This window comes from Aythya fuligula, chromosome 3 (assembly GCF_009819795.1).
Source record: "Aythya fuligula isolate bAytFul2 chromosome 3, bAytFul2.pri, whole genome shotgun sequence".
Taxonomy (NCBI): domain Eukaryota; kingdom Metazoa; phylum Chordata; class Aves; order Anseriformes; family Anatidae; genus Aythya; species Aythya fuligula.
In genome coordinates this window covers 95,235,746-95,258,726 of record NC_045561.1, presented here as the reverse complement: position 1 = coordinate 95,258,726, position 22,981 = coordinate 95,235,746, and the positions used below count along the sequence as shown (strand labels likewise).

General features: G+C 40.4%; 1 protein-coding gene across 4 annotated transcripts in view; it reads right to left on the bottom strand.

Moving 5' to 3' along the window:
• CSMD1 (CUB and Sushi multiple domains 1) overlaps window positions 1-22,775 on the bottom strand; it is a 1,186,669-nt gene extending 1,163,894 nt beyond the window's left edge. For all 4 annotated transcript variants that reach the window (XM_032184761.1, XM_032184762.1, XM_032184764.1 and 1 more), the window contains exon 1: window positions 22,551-22,775. In XM_032184761.1, coding sequence (XP_032040652.1) covers window positions 22,551-22,617 — 67 coding nt within the window. In that variant the 5' untranslated portion in view covers window positions 22,618-22,775. The remainder of the gene's footprint in view (window positions 1-22,550) is intronic.
• Between the last annotated feature and the right edge of the window lie 206 nt (window positions 22,776-22,981).

Sequence of the window (22,981 nt, the reverse complement as noted above, 5' to 3'; positions counted from 1 at the left end):
ACTGCTCATTATCTAATCAGAAAATTTAAAATGCACTTCTTCATGCCTGAGAAAGATCATTTCATAAACTCTAGTTGTATCTATACTGAAGTCAAAATCAAAGTGAGCTAATAAGAATCAGGCCCTCGTCACTGACAGCAATCACACCTGCAGGCCTCCCTCTATCTCTGTATCTCATAGCGGAGAGGGAGGAACAGAGCCAGCAGTTCAACAAAAATACAATTTTATTCTACATATTTTCCATTTAGTTATTCTGGTATTTGCTGTAGGACACTCAAATGGTGAAAGAAAAATATTAGGATGGGAAGGGTGGCTGGAAGATCTTGATGGAGGAAGAAATTGGGCAAGGGGCTTCTGGTTGTCAGCCTCCATGCCAGCCTCCCCAGCTGACAGCCTCCTTGCTGGCCTCAGCGTGCTGTGTAGCTGCGGCTGGCAGTGCTGCATCTGCCCACTGCAAGGGTGCTAGGGGCCTTGCCCCATACTCCTGAACCAGCTCCTTCCTTGCTGAGAACAAGGAAGTTCTAGGATCAACTAGAAACAACTAGGTCTCTCACCATGGGTACATGGCAGCCCATGAGGAGGCCACTCAGAAGAGTCTCAGATGCAGGAAGTAGGGCTTAAGTGCAACAGAAGTCCCCAAATCACTATCCTAAAAGCTATTTCTGTCTAATTCTAGAAGCACATAAATTCTGTGATGACAAGTATTTTTCCAATGACGTTCATGTATAAAGTGTAAAAAAGGAAAAACAACAACAACAACAACATAGGATGTTGTTCTGGTTTTGGCTGGGAAATAATTAATTTTCTTTGTGGAGGCTTGCATGATGCTGTTTTGGATTTAGGATGAGAATAATGGTGATAACACACCAATGTTTTTAGTTGTTGCAGAGCAGAACTCACAGAGCCAAGGACTGTTCTGCTCCTCATGCTGCCCTGCCAACAAGGAGGCTGGGGGTGCACCAGGGGCTGGGAGGGAACCAGTCAGGACAGCTGGCCCAGGCTGGCCAAAGGGATGTCCTACACCAGGTGGTGTCATGCTCAGCAATGTAAGATGGGGTAAAGAAGGAAGAAGGGGAGGACATTCAGAGTGATAGCATTTGTCTTGCCAAGAAACCATTCCACATGATGATCCCTGCCTTCCTGGAAGTGGCTGCACGTCTGCTTGCCAATGGGAACCAGCTAATGAATTCCTTCTTTTGCTTTACTTGTGTGCACAGGTTTTGTTTTACCCAGTAAGCTATCTTTACCTCAACCCACAAATACTCACAATTTTACCTTTCCAGTTCTCTCCCCCATCCCACTGTGGAGAAGAGAGTGAGCAGCTTTGTGATACTGATCTACTTGATAGGATTAAACCACAACAGACATTACAGAGTCCAAAACTTTCCAGGAAACCCCACTAGATCAATAGGATGACATTGTTCTCTCCTGACTCCTCCACATCAGTCTTGATTCCGTCTAAGTACAAGAAGCTCAAAAGGAAGACTGTCTCCTGTCCCTTCTGGGATTTCTGATCAGGACTGATGTGAGAGGAGAAAACACCCTTGACCCAATTTCCCAGAGGTGCTTTCCCTTCAGACTGTATCTACCGCCATACATTGTAAATTCATCAACAAGGGCTGCAAATGCTCCAGCAGATGAATCAATTCATAAATGTTACCAAACAGAGGCCACCTTGGAAAACTATCTTTTCATTGACTCATGGCTCCATTGCAAAGTTAGCTCTGACTAGACTTGTTTGGACTGGAAGATCAGGAGTGTTGTATGAGTCTGGACCATATAAAGAATAACTTGGAAGTTCACAATTTGTATCTGCAGTCCCCACCAGAAAGAAGCCTACGTGCTATCTGACCAAAGAAATATCAACCTTGGACTGAGATTTTCATGTGTTGCATAGGCATATTAATTATATGTAAGTGTTGCGAGGTATTGAATGTTATAGGGAGGTGCTAACATTGCCTGTCTCTCCTTAGGTCAGTAAAGAAGTATTACCAGAGGCAGTTTCTTTCTACTCTTTTAACTTTTATAAGAGGGCTGGGGGCATTTTATCTACTCCTCTAAAAACCTTCCCCAATGCCTATTTAAGATTCTATTCCAAGATGTCTTGGTTTACCCAGACAAGAAGTAAAGCTTAACACAGGCTTACAGTTTCAAGTTTTGGGAGCGGATGTTTGGAAGTTTGACACCAGGGGTCCTGGTATTTTAGCAGCAAAGTCCCTTTTTGGATATAGCCCTAGCTAAAAGAGTGAATGTATGTGTAAAGAAAAGATTGAATATATGAACTTCAAAGCCCTGAGTCAAACAGCAAAGAAACTTTCCATAACTAGGGGAAAATATCTTCTGAGAATATTTTTCTTTCCTAGCAGACCTCAAAGCATAAGAAAGTCAGGGAGAAATGAAATCCATCTTAATCAACAAATAGCCATTATAGTCAATTTTACTTCATATTGTTATTAACCAAAACCCTTATACCTATAAAGGAATAATGTAACTCATTATATAAAATATTGACTTGAGACTCAAAATGAGAATCCAAGATCACTATTCAGGCACAGACCTTCTCTGGATGAATTACTGTGTCCTTTATGTGTTTGTTTGTTTGTTTGTTTGTTTTGTTTGCTTGATTGTTTGTTTTTGTTTTTGTTTCTGTTTTGTTTGTTTTGTTTTGTTTTTGTTTTTCCCTTGCGTATATAGTTAAGCTGTTTTATTATGAGCTTCTTGGCACAAGAAGGTGCTGTCTTCCATTAGCATTCCTAAACACAACAGGATTTTAATTTTGACTTGAATCCTTGGGTCCTACTATAATAAAAATGTCATACATTTTCCTGGTTTACATTAAAATAACCTGAGGTTCTTTTAACATTCTTCACTGTTCATCTGTTAGGACCTTATATCCTTTGTTTCCCTAAAATGAATCCCAACAAGAAAATATAATTTTCCCTGAACAACTATTAGCAATATTGTAGACCATGTCCTGAGACGCTTTTACTACCATTTTATGTACTATAACAATATTCTTTGCTTTCTTTGATATGTTTTCTGTCTTCTAAAGCATCTTTGCATCTTGTTGACCGTTTAAAAGGTTGCTTTGATCTGGACTGATGGCTTCAATTTATCTACTCAGTTATTCCCAATTTGTTTTCTTGCTCAGTATATAAGATTGTTTTATTTAGTGAGTATTTCCAAACTTGGTTCTATATTCCTAGATTAAGTTTCGTATATTTCACTAACCAATTTCTGTTTATTTTTGCTAGCCATTTTATATCAATGATAAAACACCTTTCGTATATGATCGCAGTGTTCTGTGCTCTTGCTCCCTCAAAGGCCATAAGCTTCATTACAAATTCTCACCTCTGTACATACAATCAGATGTACATAATCATGAATAACAGAGGTCTTAACACCGATTCCTCACAACCTCTGTCCAGTCTTTCCCTTTGTGGCCTACACTTTAACTAGTTTTCCATCCAACAGGTTTTTTGCCTTCATGGTGATTTCTCCAAGCCATTAATCTCAGATGTGGTGTGTTGTCAAAGGCTCACAAGGAGAATACATCCTCTGAATTCCCCTTATCTACAGTGGCAGCAATATCTCCAAAGAACTCCAGCAGGTTAGTTAAGCATGACCTCCCCTGCCTGAATCTATGCTGGTTATCCTTAATCAAACTGATTTTCAAGCTGTTCTTTCACACTTCCTTATGGTAGTTTAATTTTCCCCACAACTCTTGTTAAATTCACTCATTTAGAGTTTCTTGGACTGCCTATAATCTTTTTTTGAAAAAAGATTTTATTGCCTTTTATTTTTTTTTTCTATCAGCAAAAATCATTCCTAGACAGATCTGTTCTTAATTCTGTCAATAAATAGCCTTTTAGTCCTTCTGAGTTCTTCACTAGCTGTTTTAAAGTATGTTTTCAGAACTGGTTTTGATGAGGAAAACAAAAATCACAGGAAGCACTTCCTTCATGTTTTTTTTTTTTTTCCCCCCTTCTGTGTGTTATTTGATCACACATAGTAAAAGGAAGAAAGCTACTGTTGTCAGCAGAGAGCAGTAAAATTCAAAATACTTTGTTCACTATGCATTCATGGAGGTTTAGATGAGCTTTTCAGGCTGCTCTAATCCTTAGTGCAGTGGGATAGCTATCAAAAGCTGTTACAAATGCATTCCTCCACTTACTTGGAACCAAGATGCAATGTGTCATCCTGGGGGAAATGGACTTTGTGATAAATTTACACATCTGTGACCTCCAGTCTCAATTACCGTGACTTCCTGTGCCTTGAGGTGAAAACCCATGTAATGTTGAAGCTGATAAGCAATGCAATACACTGCCAGCACATCACTCCTGTATATCAGAAATCCCTGGTTGAAGTTCAAGGTCATGGGCTTGAACTGCAGAACTTCAGTGGGCTGGGACAAAGTATTTCAGACATATCTTCCTGTGTGGCAGCAGCTTGCCTGAATACTGCATCCATAAAAAAAAAAAAAGGAAATGCTTTTAACATGATTAGAAAAATGGGCAAAACTTGAAGAATAATGATGAAAGGCAACTACAGGACTACCTCCACAATAGATTCAAATGGCTGCAATTGTGTGTGTTTCTCTCAGACACAAGTACACAAATGTATTTATACTATATTCATTACTACGGTAACTGGTAACTTCAGACAAATACTTGGGTGTGTTACACCTAGACCTAAATTTTCATAATCTCACTGATGATGTCAGTGGAGATGTGACAGATACCTCATTAGTCAAATGGTGCTGCAACTTTGTGCAAGATTAAAAGAAAAAAAGTTGCCTAGGTCTTCAATAGATATGAACTGCAGGACAGAATCAAACAGTCCTCCTGATAACAGCGCACCTCTCTTTTGTGAGAATTCTTTGTAACCTTTACTTGAAGGGACTAACTTGTTAAGACCTTACTCATAAAAGCTTTTGGTTATTTCCTGAAATGGGGTGCAATCTACCTTTTAGCTGTTTCCTGGCAAATGAACCCCAGAGCAGTATTCCAGGTTGCCTATTTACAGTGCCACTTCTCACAGAGTAATTGAATATTTACTAAGCAATACAGAAATCCAACTGGGAGCACAACTCTGATGTGGCGACAAATGCTCTCTATGTAAGAGGGGACCAGTAGGTGTCCGTCTACAGTTTAGGCAGTTTTTTTAATACAAGTTCCTTTAAGAAAGGTTTGGAAACCAAGCCTTCTTTGGAAACCAAAGGAAACTTTAACAGGAAACCTTCACAGCACCAACTGGGGAGAGCCTAGGGCAGTCACAGCTTATGCCTGAAAATAAGGATGAGACAGGCTGTAACTTTTTGAGGGAAGATGAAGCAAAATGTAGATTTTTTAACAATCTAGCTAAGTGCTCCAACTCTTAAATTACTCTCTCTACTGTGGGAAAATGAGAGGGCAGCAGTTCCTCCCCCGTGAATATCTCATGTAAGGCCAAAGTTGGCAAGTGTTCTTAAAGAAAGCCTAGTAGTTTTATCCTTATGGAAGGACATCTATATTGGAGATTCCAATGACTGTACAAACTGACAAGATGCAAGCATTCTGAGAATGCCAAGAAACGCAATTTTATGTTCAAAAGAAAATTTCTAATGAAAAAAAAAAAAAAAAAAAAAAAAAAAAAAAAAAGGTGTGTGTAAATCTGGGTGCTTCTGGGGCTAAAATTAGCTGTTGAGTGGTAGTTCAGTAATTTAAATACTAGATGTAAATACTTTCCCAATAAAGGAGACCTTGATGATAAAATTCTTCTGTGTATTTCTTTGGTGCCAAATGTCCTCAACATCTGTTAGGAACTGAAGAATTAGGAACTGAAGAATTCAGCACATCTCAGATAGAGCTTTTGAATTACTGTTATATTATATTGCATTTGAATAATCAGCAGGTTTTTATTTTCTGCAAATTTTCAGGTATACTATACCTAAATACATTACATTATACCTGATTTTTTCAGGTACATTTTGGTATACTAACCGATAGTGATCCTAGGCAGAAAGAAGAAAAGACAGATATTGAATGATTATGCCACCCACCAACATAACAGTAAGCAATGTTATATCTTATCAACAAAATCTCTTTACATAATTTTCTCTGAAGAAAAAACATTGTACTAATTCATGAAACCAACTGCACATGCTATCTAATCCTTTGATAAAAGCGATATGAGATATTCTATATGGACCTTTTTCATATGGTATAGGGAACAATTCTTAAAAGAGGCAAACTTAATATTTAAACACAGGATTGCACAAATTGTGATAACAGACCTAAACAAGCATTAAACAGTTGTGATCTAAAATGAGTTATTACTTTCTCTGGTGATTTCACCCTAATGGACAGCAGAACTTTACCACAACCACTCTGTCACTCCCCCTCCTCAAAGGAAGAGAGGGAGAAAATACGATGGAAAGGGCTCAAGGGTTGAGATAAAGAAAGGGAGATCACTCAACAATTATCGTCATGGGCAAAACAGACTCAGCATAGGAAGATTAATGCAACTTATTGCCTATTACTAACAGACTAGAACAGTGAGAACTAAAAGAAAACTATAAACACCCCACCACCATCTAATCCACTTTCTTCCACCTCCTTCCCCTGAGCAGTGCAGGGGAACAGTGAATGGGGGGCTGCGTTCAGACCTTGATGCTTCATCTCCAATGTTCCTTCATGGTTGCTCTCTGTCCCTGCTCCACGTGGGGTCCCTTCCACGGGATGTTGTCCTTCCTGAACTGATCCTGTGAGGGCTGCCCACAAGCAGCAGCTCTTTAAGAACTGCTCCCACATGGCTCTGTACCATGGGAATTCATCCCCCAGGAGCAAACTGCTCCAGCATGGGTCCCCCACAGGCAGCAGCTCACCCCAGACCCCTGCTCTTGCGTGGGCTCCTCTCCATGGGCTGCAGCTCCGGCCTATGGCCTGCTCATGTGGGGGCTTTCCATGGGCTGCAGCCTTCTCCAGGCCACATCCACCTGCTCCATCATGGGCTCCTTCAGAGGCTGCAGCATGGTGATCTGCTCCATGTGGGACCCATGGGCTGCAGGGAGACAGCCTGCTCAACCAGGGGCCTCTCCACAGGCTGCAGGAGAACTTGTACTGTGTGCCTGGAGCACCTCCTGCCCTCCTTCTGCACTGACCTTGGGGTCTGCAGGGCTGCTTCTCACTCCCCACTCTCCCAGCTGCTGTCAAACCACAGGGTTGTTTTTGTTTTTGTTCTTGTTTTTGTTTTTCCCCATTTCTTCAATCTGCTCTCCCAGAGGCCCACCCAGCATCGCTTCCCATCTTGTACCTTTTGGAGCTGGCTGGAGCTGGCTCTGATCTGACATGGGGCAGCTGCTGGGCTCTGCTTACAGAGGCCACTCCTGCAGAGTTCCCCTATCAAAACCTTGCTAGGCAAACCCAGTATTCTTTCTAATTAAATATGGTATATGTTTGCAAACTTAATCTTGTTTTGATCATAATATTTAGGTATTTTTGCATTTTTTCATAGTAATAAATGTTTATTTATTTATTTATTTATTTTTCTAACCAAGCAGAAAGCACAACTTGCTTTAAAATAATTATGGTATTCCATGAAAACAGTCCTGTTCAACAAAGAATCTTTCCCACATTTCACTGGAAATTTAGAATGCGGTGCATCAGATACATTACATCTTCTTCAGATTTAGTCCTTTTCCACTTACCTCTCTAAAACCTGTGTTCTTGTCAGCTCTCAAAAGCTAAGCAATTATTTTGTTTGCACAGGCCAGGAGTAATTAATGCCTTCCTTTCCCAAATAGACTCTATCAAGAAATATTCAGAACTTTCTGCTATGAAAATTAAGTAGAGTCTTTCAGAAAGAAGGAGCAAGAACAGTCACGGGAGATTTGCTAACATTAATGAGATTCTGGTTTCTTCTGTGTCTCATTCTGAACAGTAGTTCAGAATGGTCAGTTAAGCTTTTTTAAAAACATGTATTTCTATTGCTTTGTTTTGGTTTTATTACATGTTAGGCTTTTCTACATATGTTGCTAAGAGGTGGAGGCAGAATAAAGGGGAAGGGCAGACTATTTATAATCTATTCGGAGCCACTTTAAATGTTTGTAGGAAGGCTGCTGTACTAGAAAGCAAGGGAAACAATTCTCTTTCAGACGGTGACAAAGTTTCCGTCATGAAGCTAAAAGCAGAAACCTATAGATTGGAGATCACAGAGTATTGTTTGTAAAATCGTGATTATCCTCTGTCTAGGAGCAGAATACTCAATGTTATTTTTTAATTTTGCAAATTTGTTCTAAATACGGGTCTTCGGGTAGGAGGATGAAAACTGGTTAATTTAGAAAGATGACATGGTTTCAGGGTTCTCAGTACAATGGACATCTTCTCAAACCTTTTCCAACAGGGATTTTGTGGTATTTTCCAAAGACCAGTTTTCCAAAGCCAGTCCATTGCATTATCTAATTTCCTCAGAAATCAAATCCTCCACCAGATCCCATCATTATACTTTGTCAGAACTCCCAACAGTTTTTACAAAGCTTTTTACTTCTTATTGTCCCAGGAAAGAAAATATTGTCAAGGTATGACTTGTGACGAGCGATACGTCCAATTACTTGGGCTGGCTGACCACAGAGGGGCAAATTATGGCATGAATTAATGCAATATAAAGCTGCTATACAGTGTACTTTAAATTGCAGATGAGGTACTGACACACTCCATGGAAGCTGGTGTCAGTGAGAGAGCAGATCACTAATCAACTGGTTTTCTGTATTAAGTCCTTACCAGGACTTAATTTTCTAAATATTTTCTCTTTGTCACTCCAGAAATCTCTGGGCAAAATGTTGAACTTCATTGTCATTCAGATGGTCACAGAGTACTGTCTTTACTATTTATTGGAAAGCAAATAATCAAAATCACTGATGAGAATAAAAAGGACGTAATGAGATAGTAAGATAGACAGAAGTGGCTGTTTATAATAAAATACAAGCTATTTTTTAAGTGGATCAGCAGCATTGACTACAACACTATGATCATTAAAAATTATGAAAAATGCATTTGGGAATCATATATTAGTATTACTTGGAGTTAATTAACATAAGTGTCCATACAGAATTTTTAGGTGTACATGGGAAAAGTATGTAATTTACAGATTCAAGTCACTCCTTCCTATCTATCAGACACAAAGCTCTATGCAGGGTGAAGCATTTCCAAAGAGATGGAAGTGCTCAGGGAAATGAGGAGGTAGAAGCTTCAAAACAAGAAAAATGCAGTGCTTTTCCACACAGTAGGAATTAAATTGTAAAACAGATTGTCAGAAAATACTGTGTTATTCTGAATTATGAATAGGTTCAAGAACAGATTTGTGAAGGTTAAATTTATTGATGGATGTTGAACATAGATGCAACCTCTGGCTAAGACTTCCCTAAACTGGCCAGAGGCTGCTAATATAAAGCTGTCTATATATCATATTTCCTGCAAGGTTTTTTTGTGCATTTGCTAATGGGCGTTGTCAGACACTGGATATTCTGGTCTGATGTGATGTGACACTTTTTGTATTTTTAAATACTGACACTTAAAGATTGAAACTTAACAAAAAAAAAATAAATGAAAAATATAATTATTTTAAAGACTGAAACTTAACAAAATTCATGGGACTTGCACAAAATCTGGTCACACTTTATGTCTCTGACTTAGTTCTTCAGGACTAAGAGTGCCCTGTACCCATGTTCAGCCTCTGTACTGGTTGCTCGAAGTGCACAGGTCATCACAGATGCCCTAGGTGCTTTTCTCCCTGAGAACATTGAACAGCCACTTTGAAGCATAACAAAGCCTGTGTCTCACACTACAGAATGACAGAAATTAGAAGGATAAGGTCTGCAGATGGAAATTTTAAAGAACAATAAGAGGAAGCAAATGACAAATAGTATTTAATGTTGCAAATTTGATGGTGCCATTGCTAGTGCCAATGTTATCAGCATGTCAGTATAAAACCTGTGTGCCAGCCCAGCAACTGGACCACCATGCCTGGCGTGAAGCTGCAGTGGACTAAAGTCTGGAAGAAAAGAGAGTCACTGTGACCACTAATTTCAGATGAATTCTGAAACTTAGAAGAATTCTTTTGCTTGAATTTGGTCATTCTGGAAACAACATTCTTCAGAGTTAAGGTTCCTTTCACAATGCTGTAAATGTCCATTTCTCTTCCTCTATGCTCATACAATACTTTGTGTGATGAGGTCCTATATACTATGACTTACTATAAAACAAACTAACTGTGATTACAGTATACGTATAATGAACAATTACTTAAGGAATAAATATAATCATAAGTAAAATATCCTAAAAAAACATTGAGTGGAAGACAGCAAATGACAAGAGTAAGGATTGATTAAAAAAAAAAAAAAATCCTGACTGAAATCCCCATTACATTCTGTCACACTTTTTCATGTGTAACTTCTTTTTTGAGATAGCTTATCTTCCTCAGTGGTGTTATTGGAGAGTGTGTCAATGAAATACTACAATTTCCATCAGCTGCCCATGCTGTCCTCTGTGCTGAATGCCCATCCCTCACCTGACGCAGTCACTGTCACCACCATAGCTTATTTCCTCATAGTGGGCAGTACATTATCTTTCCAGTGGCAAAGAGTAGTTTCTTTTTTAATTGATTTTTTCCCCCCAGGGGACATGATCCCCACGGACATCGCTCTTTTTGGGTAGTACGTAGACAATAGCAGTGTCACTGAGTAGCTCTGCAAAGCAGGGTACTGTTGAGACTGTTGCACAAAATGCTTCTGTTTTGCAAAACTATCTGAATGTACCAGTGCTGTGTGACAAAGTACATTCAAAACATTTGCACAAACCTATCCATCCTGCAAATACGGTCTGCAGAGAGATGCATGATAATATGAAATGGAGTTTGGTGCCTATCCTAAAGCGCTAAAACTGTGAAGACTTTTTTCCACCAGAGCTGTAAAGTACTGCATCACCCCTTACGAATGGTCTGCTTCTTAGAAAGATAAATGGAGCCCCAAAGAACTGCAATTAGTTACCATCAGTTTGGGATGAACGTAAAAATGATGAATACTTGCACAGGTAATAAAGTGGAGGTGGAACTGATTGTTTTTAATTTGGGGCCAGGACAACAGCCTCCATTAACCAATATAGCCAATAGACTATGAGTTGGCTTCACTCCAAAATTTGATTTGTCGCTGCTTTTAATGTTTGCTCTGCAATCACAAACATTTTGTTCCTGGGTACATCAGATCCAGGTGGCTTTTTAAATACAGAAATGCTTAAGTAGAACAGTTTTAAAGAAAAACAAACCACAACTTCCCTTTAGGAAGACTCAATTACTAAATAATAACAACAACAACAAAACAAGCAAACAAACTAAAATGACTCTATACTTGGAAACTTTATTTAATTCAGATACTACCTGGAAGATAACAGAAATTAATGGTGTACACTGCTGTATATCCTTTTTTTTTTTTTTTTTTTTTTTTTTTTCACAGCACCACATTACCTTCAGATTATGGTAATTCTCAAGTACAAAATTAAGTACAGAACAAATTCCTTGAGGTTCAGAAATTCTGAGATCTGCAGTTGTCTCTTGAGCCAGTGGGAACTTCAGATTCTTGGCACTCATGAAAATAAAGTGAAAATAAAATAAAAATAAAGATATCTGCAAATCTAGCTGCTTGACAATAAATATTACCTTCTGCTCTCTTTCCAGTTCCCTTGAAAATTACCTACAACTTGTTTTGCAGGTAAAATGAGCTCAGACAGGTGCTTTTATGGTTACATATGTACATGTTCTTTTATTCAACAAATGGGTCTCTTCTTCCATCAGATATTTTGGAAGAAGAGGATTGCTTTTCATGCTGAATGGGTATGATGTGATGTATCGTAAGTGTATGCCATCCAGAAGTCTGTTTCTTTATCAAATATTCATATAAGTAAGTACCACTTTACTTTAACACTGAGGGTACACTGAGATGCATTACCAGTAAAGTGCAGTGATAAAGCCAATAAGGAAATAAGACAGAAGTAAAGATTTCTCTACACCATGAACTCTTGAGGTCCCATCTTTGTGGTCCTTTTTCAGTGAACTCCCTCTCTGAACGCAAGGGGATAGAAAGACTTGGAAAAAAACATGTTTGAAAACCATGTTTGAAATTATTCTGGTCCAAATTAGCTTGACAATAAAATGGCTTGTACTTTAAAGAAGATGCATGAGGCTAACTAAATGGAGACCCTATCTCACTTTATCTGGTATACAGAAATTATATAAATATACAATTATATACATATACATATATACATATACATATATACCTAAATATACAATTTCCAGCAAAGGGAACTTGGATTTATGGACACAATGAGTATCAACACTAAAACTAACAATTAAGCATTTCTGTTTAAAAAGAACTAATGATTTGGTTATATATGAAAAAAGGAAGGAAGGAAGGAAGGAAGGAAGGAAGGAAGGAAGGAAGGAAGGAAGGAAGGAAGGAAGGAAGGAAGGAAGGAAGGAAGGAAGGAAGGAAGGAAGGAAGGAAGGAAGGAAGGAAGGAAGGAAGGAAGGAAGGAAGGAAGGAAGGAAGGAAGGAAGGAAGGAAGGGGAAAACTGAATTTGCTTTGACAAAACAACTTCTCAATTTTCCTTCTAATGTGATATGACTCATCTCAAAGCCATTGCAAAGCAGTAAACAAACTACACCAACTCAGTAGCCATCATATTCCATGAACTTTTTAAAAATAAAACTATTACTGAGCTACTTTTCTTGTCTTATATACAGATAAACTTATTTTCCCAGTAGAAACAGCACTTCACTTTATCTTCATTTCTTTTACCATGTTTCCCTCACTGCTAACATAAACCTGTGAAGTGTCTCTTTAAGACAATAATTTATTTCCATGAGAAGAAAATTAAAGTAATTTGGAGTAGTTTTACTTATTTTCAAAACAATTTATTTCCTGTGAAGTAAATCAAAAGGTGAAAGTTTGATTAGTAATATATGTGGCAAGTATCATTGATAGCTTTTTAGGTATGTAACCTGTTGATTCTGTTTCTCGTTCATTGAACTAATTTTATAATTGGAACTGTAAAAGAAATAAAATGATTAGTCCTTCTTTGTTCTATAATCCCTCTATAATCTAATTTCTTCAAAATAGCTGCAAGATAATATATTGTCATGAAGATCAAAACGAAAACTATAAGCTGGCTTCTCCACTCTTAATTATCTGTTATTGTTTCTATGATGACTCTTTATTATTATCACATAGCTAATAAAAGAAATGTAAATCACTCAATAATGCATCTGAAGTAAGCTTCTCTACTGGTGTAAATCAACTGAGATCCATGCAGAGGATTTCATGATGTTATATTTTTTACAATAGTTCCTGTTTGCAGATTTTCAGATCCTTTGGGTTAGGCTCTTCACTGTGCTAAATGATACTACACTGGCAACTTCATTTTCCAACATATTCCCTGATTCATTGCTTTAAAGAAATGACTTCAGAGCTTCTCTAGAGTTGATAGGGAAAATCTAAATTGTCATGGCAACATGAGTTGAAGAAATCCTTCTTTGCTGTTTGCATAGATCATCTCCATGCTATCAGTCTGTTTACTAAATGTTGCTAAAGAAAGCAATTAAAGGTTAATCTCTCCTCAGAAACAAATAAATAAAAATTAATAAATAATAAATAAAATAATAAATTAATAAAATAATTAATAAATACAAAATAATAAATAAAAAAATAAGAAATAAATAAATAAAAATTAAAAAAATAATATTTCTCCTCAGAAATAAATAAATAAACAAATAAAAAAAAAAACACTGAAAACCAGTGGAGTGAGATATACTTCAGCTAGGTCAAAAATTCTGAGGCAACATGTATCTTCAATGTAAATGATGTTTCTGTGTTTATTTGCATAACATTTCTTATTAATAATAACAATAAAGAGTTCAAATTCTTTGTATTCCTATTAGAATTAGATTTGTTCTAGCATCCATGTTTTACTGTAACTTCTCATTTTGATGTGTGGTTATAACAAAGGCTAGACTCAATGACCATTATGATTAATGATTTTTTTGTGTGTTCATGTATGTTTATGAGCACATGTGCATGCATGCATGCATGTGTGTGAGTTCCCCTGGCTTTGGATCAGGTCACTCATGGGCAATCCAAACTATCCAACTGAGATCTAGATCACAACTAGTTCTGCATAGCAGAATGCTTTATCTCTACAGACTGTCAGATCTGTTTCAAATTAACTACCTTACATACCTGGAAAAAATAAATAAATAAATAAATAAGGAAATATCAACATTAACATGTATCATAAATAAATATCATGATAAAGCTTCCCTTATAAAGTTTTCATATGTAAAGAATGTATAAATGGCTGAGTACAGTCCATGATCAAACTGCTGCCACTGTTGATTTCTTAAAATCTATTAGCACTACATTCTTCAGCATGAGAGACAGTGCAAACAATGGGTCAAGGTGTGTGCTGAGGATATTTACATGCTAAGATAAAGAAAATCTATTTAATTTCTCAGAGGAATGTCTACAAATATAGAGGGTCACAGACTGTGATATTACCAAATGCTTGATTGTACCGAGGTTCTAAAAGTGAAAAATAAAACATTTTTTTCCCCCACAAAATGATTGGTATGATACAATCCATGTATTATAAGAAACATCAGCAGGATACCAATACAGAATCTGGCTGCTGGGGCAAGGCTAAAATAGTGTACTTAGTCACTTGGAAGCAGTCGGATTCTGCACTGATATCCCACAGATATTAGTGAGAACAAAGTGATTTGTCATGACCATTTTTTTCATGACCAGAAGCATTTAAAATTAGTCTAAAAATAAGTTAAACACTTTGCATTTGTTTTAATTTTATTAAAATGTCCCCTTCAAAAACTTCAGTGTTACACAAGAATCTCTACAGTCAGGACAAATAAAAAGAGAAACAATGGGTCAAAATGATCCTATTTTCTGCTTATTTTCTTATGTAATGCCTTTTAAAGCATCGCTCTTCCCTGTTTTCTTGTTGTCACTGTCATCTGCACTCTTTTCTAAAGTACAGTACAAGGCAGGTTCCCCAAACTCACACATATTTCTGCAATATCTGGAGGCTTGCTCCCTGGCAAAATGATTGCTATGTTGCCTGCACCTCCAGCTGTGCTGTACACTGTCAGATTGGTATGGATCCTAAATTCCTTGGCATCTACTTTATATGTACCATGAGATCAGAGTGAGCCCTGGTGCACGCCTAAAAGGAAACTTCTACCTCAAGAACAGTGCTCAAAGGCAAACCTAAGCTCTCTTTCACATATTTTGGATACACTATGCAAAGAGAATCCATCTCCCTGACCCGTTTCAGCAACAGACATTGCAAGCACAGTGAAGGTGCACAAGCTACTGCTGGACCACTATATAAAAAATAAAACATCTCGTTTGTGGTCTCCAGCCTCTTCAGGCACTGCACATTGCTGGTGTTTCAGCAGCAGTGTAGGCAAAAAGAAAGTTTCAATGTTTGTGTTCTCTTGTTTTTTTGCATGTGAACTCAGTATTGTGAGTAACACAAGTCAAAGGAAGAAAATAATGATTTATGAAGTATTATACCTTGGCTATATTTGATCTGGAAATCATAGGATGAGGAAAAGATGTATCTCTAGCCCCAGATTTGCTCTCTGACAAATGTCAAAAGCCTGCTGGAAACAACCGAACTGTAAGAACATTTCAATAAAGGAATTGAATATAGGTGTTGAAATAGCTGTCTATATTAAAAACAAGGATTTTTTTTTTCAGAAAAGAAATAAGAAATATTTCATGTTTTGCAAAAATTACATTAAAAAGTCATCACCTTGAAACTGAGAATAGGGCATGAAGCAGGTGCTGCAAAAGGTAATGTTAAAACACTGACAATATTTTATGCAACAGTTTGCAAAACAAACACTGCACACGTAGTTTTATTCATTATTATTTATTCAGCCCCTCTGTCAGCTGTAGTGCTGCAAACATTTCTTTCGGAAAGGCACTGTACAATGGAGACATCAATAGGGAACATGATTCTGTACTTCAGTATCCATGGGATACTGTAGGAAAGACATAAAACATCCAAGGACTAAAATGATACTATGTTTCTTTGTATATCATCCTTCATAATTTCTTTAAGGAAAAGGGGAAAAAATGGAAAAAAAGAAAAAAAAAAAATAATAGGAAGCAAGGCAGAGGTCACATAAAGCCATACTTTGAGATACTAGAAATTGTTTAAAAAGAAATTACTCCTTTAAGTAAGTAAACTCTTTAATACTACCAGGGGTGATTGCTTGGATTCATGTAGTGTGTCCTGTCCCGTCCTCCCCTCCCTCCCCCCCTCCCCCCCTTTTTTTTGATGTTTCATGGATTTTCATGCATTCTTTGTCAGAAGTGCATGCTCACAAGAAATCATTAAACAGGATCTGGATTCACTACTCTGCTACAGTATCTACTGTGTTTGCCTTATTCAGAGTAGCAATATTTTCACAAGTGGCCAATTCAGATACTGCCAAAGTCAATAGAAATTTCAGTTTCAACTGCAGCAGAATAGGGCTACACAACTGTGCATGGTTACCTTTTCCTTGACACCGATGACTCAAAAAATTAAACTCAAAGAGGTGGAATCACTATTTCAGAACATGCATTAATGCAGTGTTAAAACGCAGAATCTAAAATTATAAAGCTGTAGCAAACTGTGATTAATTGTTATATTGGAAATTAGAACATTACTAAATTGCAAGGAATTGTGATTTTTTTGCCTATCTTTTGCTAAAAGCAAATCGTTGATAATATTCTGATTAATCAAGAGGAATTCTGGTTAATCATGAACAATATAACAGTGATTAAATCTTGCTTTGCTCTTTTAAGTGAATATGCCCAACAGGTAAAAATGGCAAGAAACTGTCGTCATTCTCTCTCTCTTCCCCTCCCCCCCCCCCCCCATTTTTTAATGAGTAAGAAATGTAGAAAAAAATGTTTGTAATACTTGTTATTGGCAATAAGATGCAGTATTACTCTTGTAAGAGTTTCCAGTGTATGCATGCTTCCATTTACCATTCAATTACTAAATGCAGGCAACTGATGAATGTTGCCTTTGTGTGTCAATATAACACTAGCAATAATCCAAGTAATTTGTTTAAGCAGTTATTCCATGGAGAAATGCTGATAACAAATATAGTGTAGATTTTCCCGAATGCAATAGAAATGTCATATAGTTGAATGAAATCTTTCATCTAGCCAGAATAAAGATGTATGAGGACAAAGTAAGATCTTGCAGCTTTCCTCAGGCATTAATGGCATTTTTTCCCAATTTCAAAAGTTACTGGTTGATAAAAATGCTATAAAGGACACTGCATCTGACGTAGAAAAGTAAAGTAAAAGAAACTGATTCATACCCATTAGGAGAATTTCCATATGATTCTCATTCTTTGCTCACTGCAGAAATTGGAAGAACATCCAATTTAGCTCATTCGAATCTCCCTAATTTTGCAATCACATGGGTAACTAGAGACTAGCTTCTTATTTGGGAACCCTGACTGAAATCCAGTTGTATACTTGAATTTAAGAACAAATCATGGTGAATACTTATGCTACTGATTCACTGCTAGAGTTAAACCATCAATTCCCTTTTTGACACTGCAGCCCCTGCTGGTTACAACGAACCCAACACCATACTGCGGTAGCTCTACTTACACCTACAGCTGTTCACTTGCAGAATAACATCATCATGTTCAAAGAGACATGATGGCTCAATACAGATTTGAGCAAAATGAATTAAATAGTATGTTTAATTTCATTGGAGACATTATACAGCCACATTATTAAGCAGTTACTTCTCCAACGAAAGATTGCAAGTGGAAGTTTAATGTGACAGCATATGGATGAAATGGATTCAAGAAGTTGAAATCAGTGGTCCCTAAGTTTTTTCAGCCTTTCGAGGGTAAATAGTAAATATTGGATGCATTGTTTTCTGTTTAAAATATTCACAGATAAGCATAAATTTCAGATTGGTTCTAATTCAGTGAGGCCAAAGTTTTAATGACTTCAAACAGTACAGGGGCTGTAGTCCTGTAGATGTCTTTTAAAAACTTGCATACATCAATGCATATGTAATGATACAATTATATAATGAGTAGTAAAGAGATGAAGAGCTAGGTTCCATGTTTGCATAGAAAAAGAATTCTGCAGGGAAAAAAAAAAAAAAATCAAATCCACTCTCTTCTTCGGCCCCCCCCCCCCAAAAAAAAAAAAAAAAAAAAAAAAAGCTGATCAAAATCTTGCATATCTCTGTAGAGGGCTGTGGGAATGACAGTAAGTAAAATAAACAAGCAGGGCATAATCCACGTAATGTTTCCTATATCTACAGATCGCAGAAGATTTTCCTACATCCTGAAGTTCACGTGCTCATGCCTGCATGTCCTTGCAGGCTGTCACCAACTCCTCACATCAATATCCTGCTCCACTCACAGAGAAACTGGGAACCTTGTTACTGGCTGGTGGTGGGAATTCAAATCTCATTGGTGGCTTGGTGGCATTGGTGGCTTGGTATGGAGTGATTGTAATGGGAAACCTTTGTTGAACTGCTATGCTCTGCTATGTTCTGCACTATATTGTATTTAATTTTTGCATACTTCCTATAACTCTATAAAGAGTTAAGAACGTTACAGACATCTTAATGCAAAATCAGAAAAGATACAAATTACCAAAAAGTAAGTACTTTTTTACATTAAAATGTAGCTTAATCATGTGGTCAGAATTATTCTGGCTGTTCTGCTTTCTGTCCTTCTCTGGCCATTTCCCCATTGGTCTGGAGATGGGGTAAGGAATGCATCCACAAAATGCTTAGTATTCAGCTGGGTATTCAACACCTGCCTCTGCTGTTCTTTAAAAGATCCTTTTTCTTTTTTTCTTTTTCTTTTTCTTTTTTTTTTCAGTTCATTTTCCCTAGAATTGCTTTAGCCTTCTCTGGAAGAGAATGGAGCCTCTCTAGAGGGACCAGCTTCACAGTTTGAGAAACACTGCTATGGAGAGAGAGAAAATACATGACTTTAAAAGAGAGAAACATTCGCAGTTCAACAAGAGTAGGCCTTAAACATAGTGGGAACTTTGTATGATGTAGTCACAGCAATTATTTTGACAAAGTGATAACAGCAAACAGAAGGTGCATAAAATGTTTTGGTTTTCATTTCTAAAAAACAGCAATAACAAAAAAGAAAATCAAAAAACAAAACAAAACAAAAACCTCTAAACAACAAAATGCTAAGCTATATATGCAGGAGTCCTTTCACTGCCTGGATTTGATTTAGGAACAGGGATGTGTTCCCTTTGCTATTTCCATTAAACTGAATATTACCTCTGAAGTTGTACCATTAAAAAAGCCTGCTTATCCCTCCCTCCCTCCCCCCCCCTTTTTTGTTTTGTTTTGTTTTGTTTTTGTTTTTGTTTAGGCAATTAGGTGACTATGAAGGTGTTATATCTGGCTACCTTAACAAGTCCAGGAAATGATCTTCAAAACACATACTGGGATGATTTAAAGAATTACACAATTTGTGTTCCTGCACTGAAAATAGATTGTCTACAGATCTCAGATCACAGCAGAAAGACATTTTCATCTTTTATCTTGAATTCTAGTCTGATTTTGGTTTAAATATACCATTTCTTCCGTAGCATTTATTTATTTTTTTATCAAAAAAAGAAAAAAGACGGAGACGTGTTTCAAGTAAATCAAGATGTTTTTATATTTGCTTTTGTGAGGATATAGCCTATTAGAATTAGCAAATGGCTCTATAAACATGCCCATCTTAACATGCAAAGCTGAGCACAGTGCTGCTTGCCTTGTTGAGGTGTAATTGCTCTGATGGGGTAGTTTCTGGGCAAGTGGTTCCTTCGAAGGAATGCATGCTAATTCCCCTTGATGTTTAAAGCATAGTAAACAAGGAAGGTTCTCCCAAATGTTTTCCAGAATACTCAGATGCCTCAGTCAGATGAAACGAGTCCAAAGAAATGTACAGAGATGAACCTCAAGTCTACCACAAGGAACGATGACGTATGTTCATTTTCGTCCTTTCTTTTTTCCTTTAAAAGTTACAGAAAATTGCACAGCCACAGAGGGCTTACATTTTGTTTCATAATGAGGAACAACGTGAAAATCAGCCCACTTCTTCCTTACTGAAAGATAAGCGAAAGTGTGTGGCAACACCTCCAGAAATTCAATGTTTTGTTGTTATCATTATTATTTTTTTAATCATAAAACCCCCAAACAAACCCAAAATGACGTGAATTCCTGTCACAGTGACTACTGAATTACTTGATTACCAAGGGACAGGTAAAACAAAGAGTTTTGGGGATCTATTAATTAAAATTGTATGTGCTCCTGAAAGCCCATGCTCTCCACGTTACTAAGGAAGGAGTTCTTTCACTCTCTAAACGTCAAAGGTAATTTCAGCCTCAGGATTACATTTGACTAAATATAGATACCTGTGCTCAATTGCCCAGGAAGGTAAATGGGAAATAATTATGTCAAATGTCCCCGCTGGTTCCCCCTTCTACCTGTTGTTTGACTTCAATATTAAGTCAGTTTGTAGCCTTTCAGTAGGTGTGTTGCTACTCCACATTAAGCGAGGTATAATTACATTCTGCAGAGCAGCATCAGAGGCAGTGCCCGAGTGTTCCTGGCAAAGCCTTTGTATGTAAGCAAAACACGTCGGATCTCCGCTGAATAACCATGATCCAGCCTCCAGCTTTTCATATGTGCTGTCAGCCATGAAAAGAAAACACTTAAATGTCAAACGACAGAACCAGCCACAGTGTATTTAACAAATGAGCCGCGGGTGTCGGCCCGCCCCGGGAGCCGGCGGGGCCGGGGGGGCGGCCGAGTGCAGCTCCGGGAGGGTCGGGGGGGGGGGGTCGGAGGGAGGCAGTGGGGCGGGTGCTGGAAGTTTGGGCAGGGCGAGGACACCGGGCAGCATCCCTCCGTTGGGAGGAGAGGGGATGCGGGTTGCTCAGAGAACGGGAGCCGGGCTGAGCTGAGCCGGGCTGAACTGAGCCGAGCCGGGTTAAGCTGAGCCGGGCTGTGCTGAGCCAAGCCGAGCCGAGCTGAGCCCCCCCCCCGCGACCACAGCAGGGCCGGGGGTAGCCGAGCGGCGCTGCCTGGCCAAGCGAGGCAGCGCCAGGATTTGGGCAGGGGCGCGGTGCAGAGCCGCAGCAGCTTCCCCGGACCGGGCACAGCTCCCGGCCGGCTGCCGGCAGCCCGGGCCGGCCTCCCACCGCCTCTCCCTGCGGATCCCGGCTGCCAAAAAGGGGGAGCACCCTGCAGCACTGTCCCCCGGGAGCCCGGCCTCGGGGGAGAAAAAGGGGCTCCAGCAGCCTCGCCCCGCAGCCCGGGCCGCGGTGGGCTCGCCCCGCTCGCCCCGCATCCTTCTCCCCTCCCTCCCCCCTACAGAGGGCGAGTGAAATAATGAAAATTTAAAAAAAAATAGAAAAATAAAATGGTGGGAGCGATGCAAAGCGCCTTGGAAGGGTTAAAGGAGCCTCGCATAGCACAGACCACAAGGGGACCCGTCCTCCCGGAGGCAGGCAGGAACAGCCGGGAGCGAGGTGGGAGAGGGAAGAGGCTGTAACGGGGACAGGTGCTCGGCTGCGAGCAGCCTCTCTCCCTCCCAGCCTCCTTCCCTCTCTGCCTCCCTCCCTCGCTCGCTCCCGCACACACGCACTCGCATCCCTCTCCCAGCACGAGAAAAATCACGGGGCTAACGAGAGGCGAAGTGAATAATGGGCAAGTTGTTGTCTCCAGCGATGAGGCAAGTGATGGGGCTGAGGCCAGCACCGAAGTTGTGTAACCCAATTCTCTACCGTCACCCCCCTCGTTTCTCCTCCCTCCCACCCCATTGATTTTAAGGAGAAACCCAGCCGGGGGTGGGAGACGCTCCCCGCCTCGCCGAGCAGCGAGAATCCCCCATCCCTCGGGCACGGAGAGGGGGACGCCGGCCCCCCGCATCCCCACCTCCCCGCAACTTGCGGAGAGCGGAGCCGGCCGAAGGCGGGGGCGGCTCTCGGCGGCCACCCACTCCCCCCCGAGCACGGCGAAGGCAGGGGAGGCGGGGAGAGCCAAACTTGCCAGCCCGGGGACTGTCCCTCGCACGGCAGCGAGTGCCGTTGGTGCGTGTGCGGAGAGCGAAGTGTTCGCAAACTCCGGCGCTGCTCAGGGGGGGCTGGATGCGCTGTCCAGGGGGAGGCTGGATGCTCGCGGCTCTCCCACCGGCACCGCGGCAGCCGCTGCCCGGCTCCCGGGGCCGGTGCACCCCGCGGGAGGCGGTGGCCGGGAACCGAGCCCTCGGGGAGCACCGGCGGACACGGGGAGACGGAGGGAGGGAGGCAGGGAGATGGGAGCCCTGGCTCGAGGAACCCTGGGGGCGAGAGGGCAGAGCCCATGCGAGCGGTTAGCGGGGGCAATCGGTGCCGTAACCACAGCCCGCACGAATCCGGTGCAGACCCTAATGCAAGAAACCCCAATCTTACCCTGAGCTGCAGTGAGGAGCCCCGCGCAGAAAACCAGCAGAGACTTGAATTTCCTCCACGCAGTCATGTCCGCAGTTATTCCACACACACACACACTCACACCAAAACCCCCGGCGGCTCTTGTCGGCTGCGCCCGCGTCCTCCGAGCGGCGGCGGGGCTGAGGACAGCGCCAAATCCCCCCGGCGGGGCGAGGAGAGGCGGAGAGGAGCGCTCCGGGTCCCGAGCGCCGCGCAGCGCCCGACGCCTCCTGCAGGACTGCGCGGGCGGCTGGCTCCGCTCCGCTCCCAGCATCAGTCCCTCTCCGCGCCGGGGCTGAGCCGCTCCGCACCCGCGGAGCCCCGGCGCCGCCGGCCGGCCGCCCGGGGGACGGGAGGCTTGGGGAGGAGGCGCGGCGGGCGGCGCGGCATCCACGGCCGCCGGAGGGGAGAGC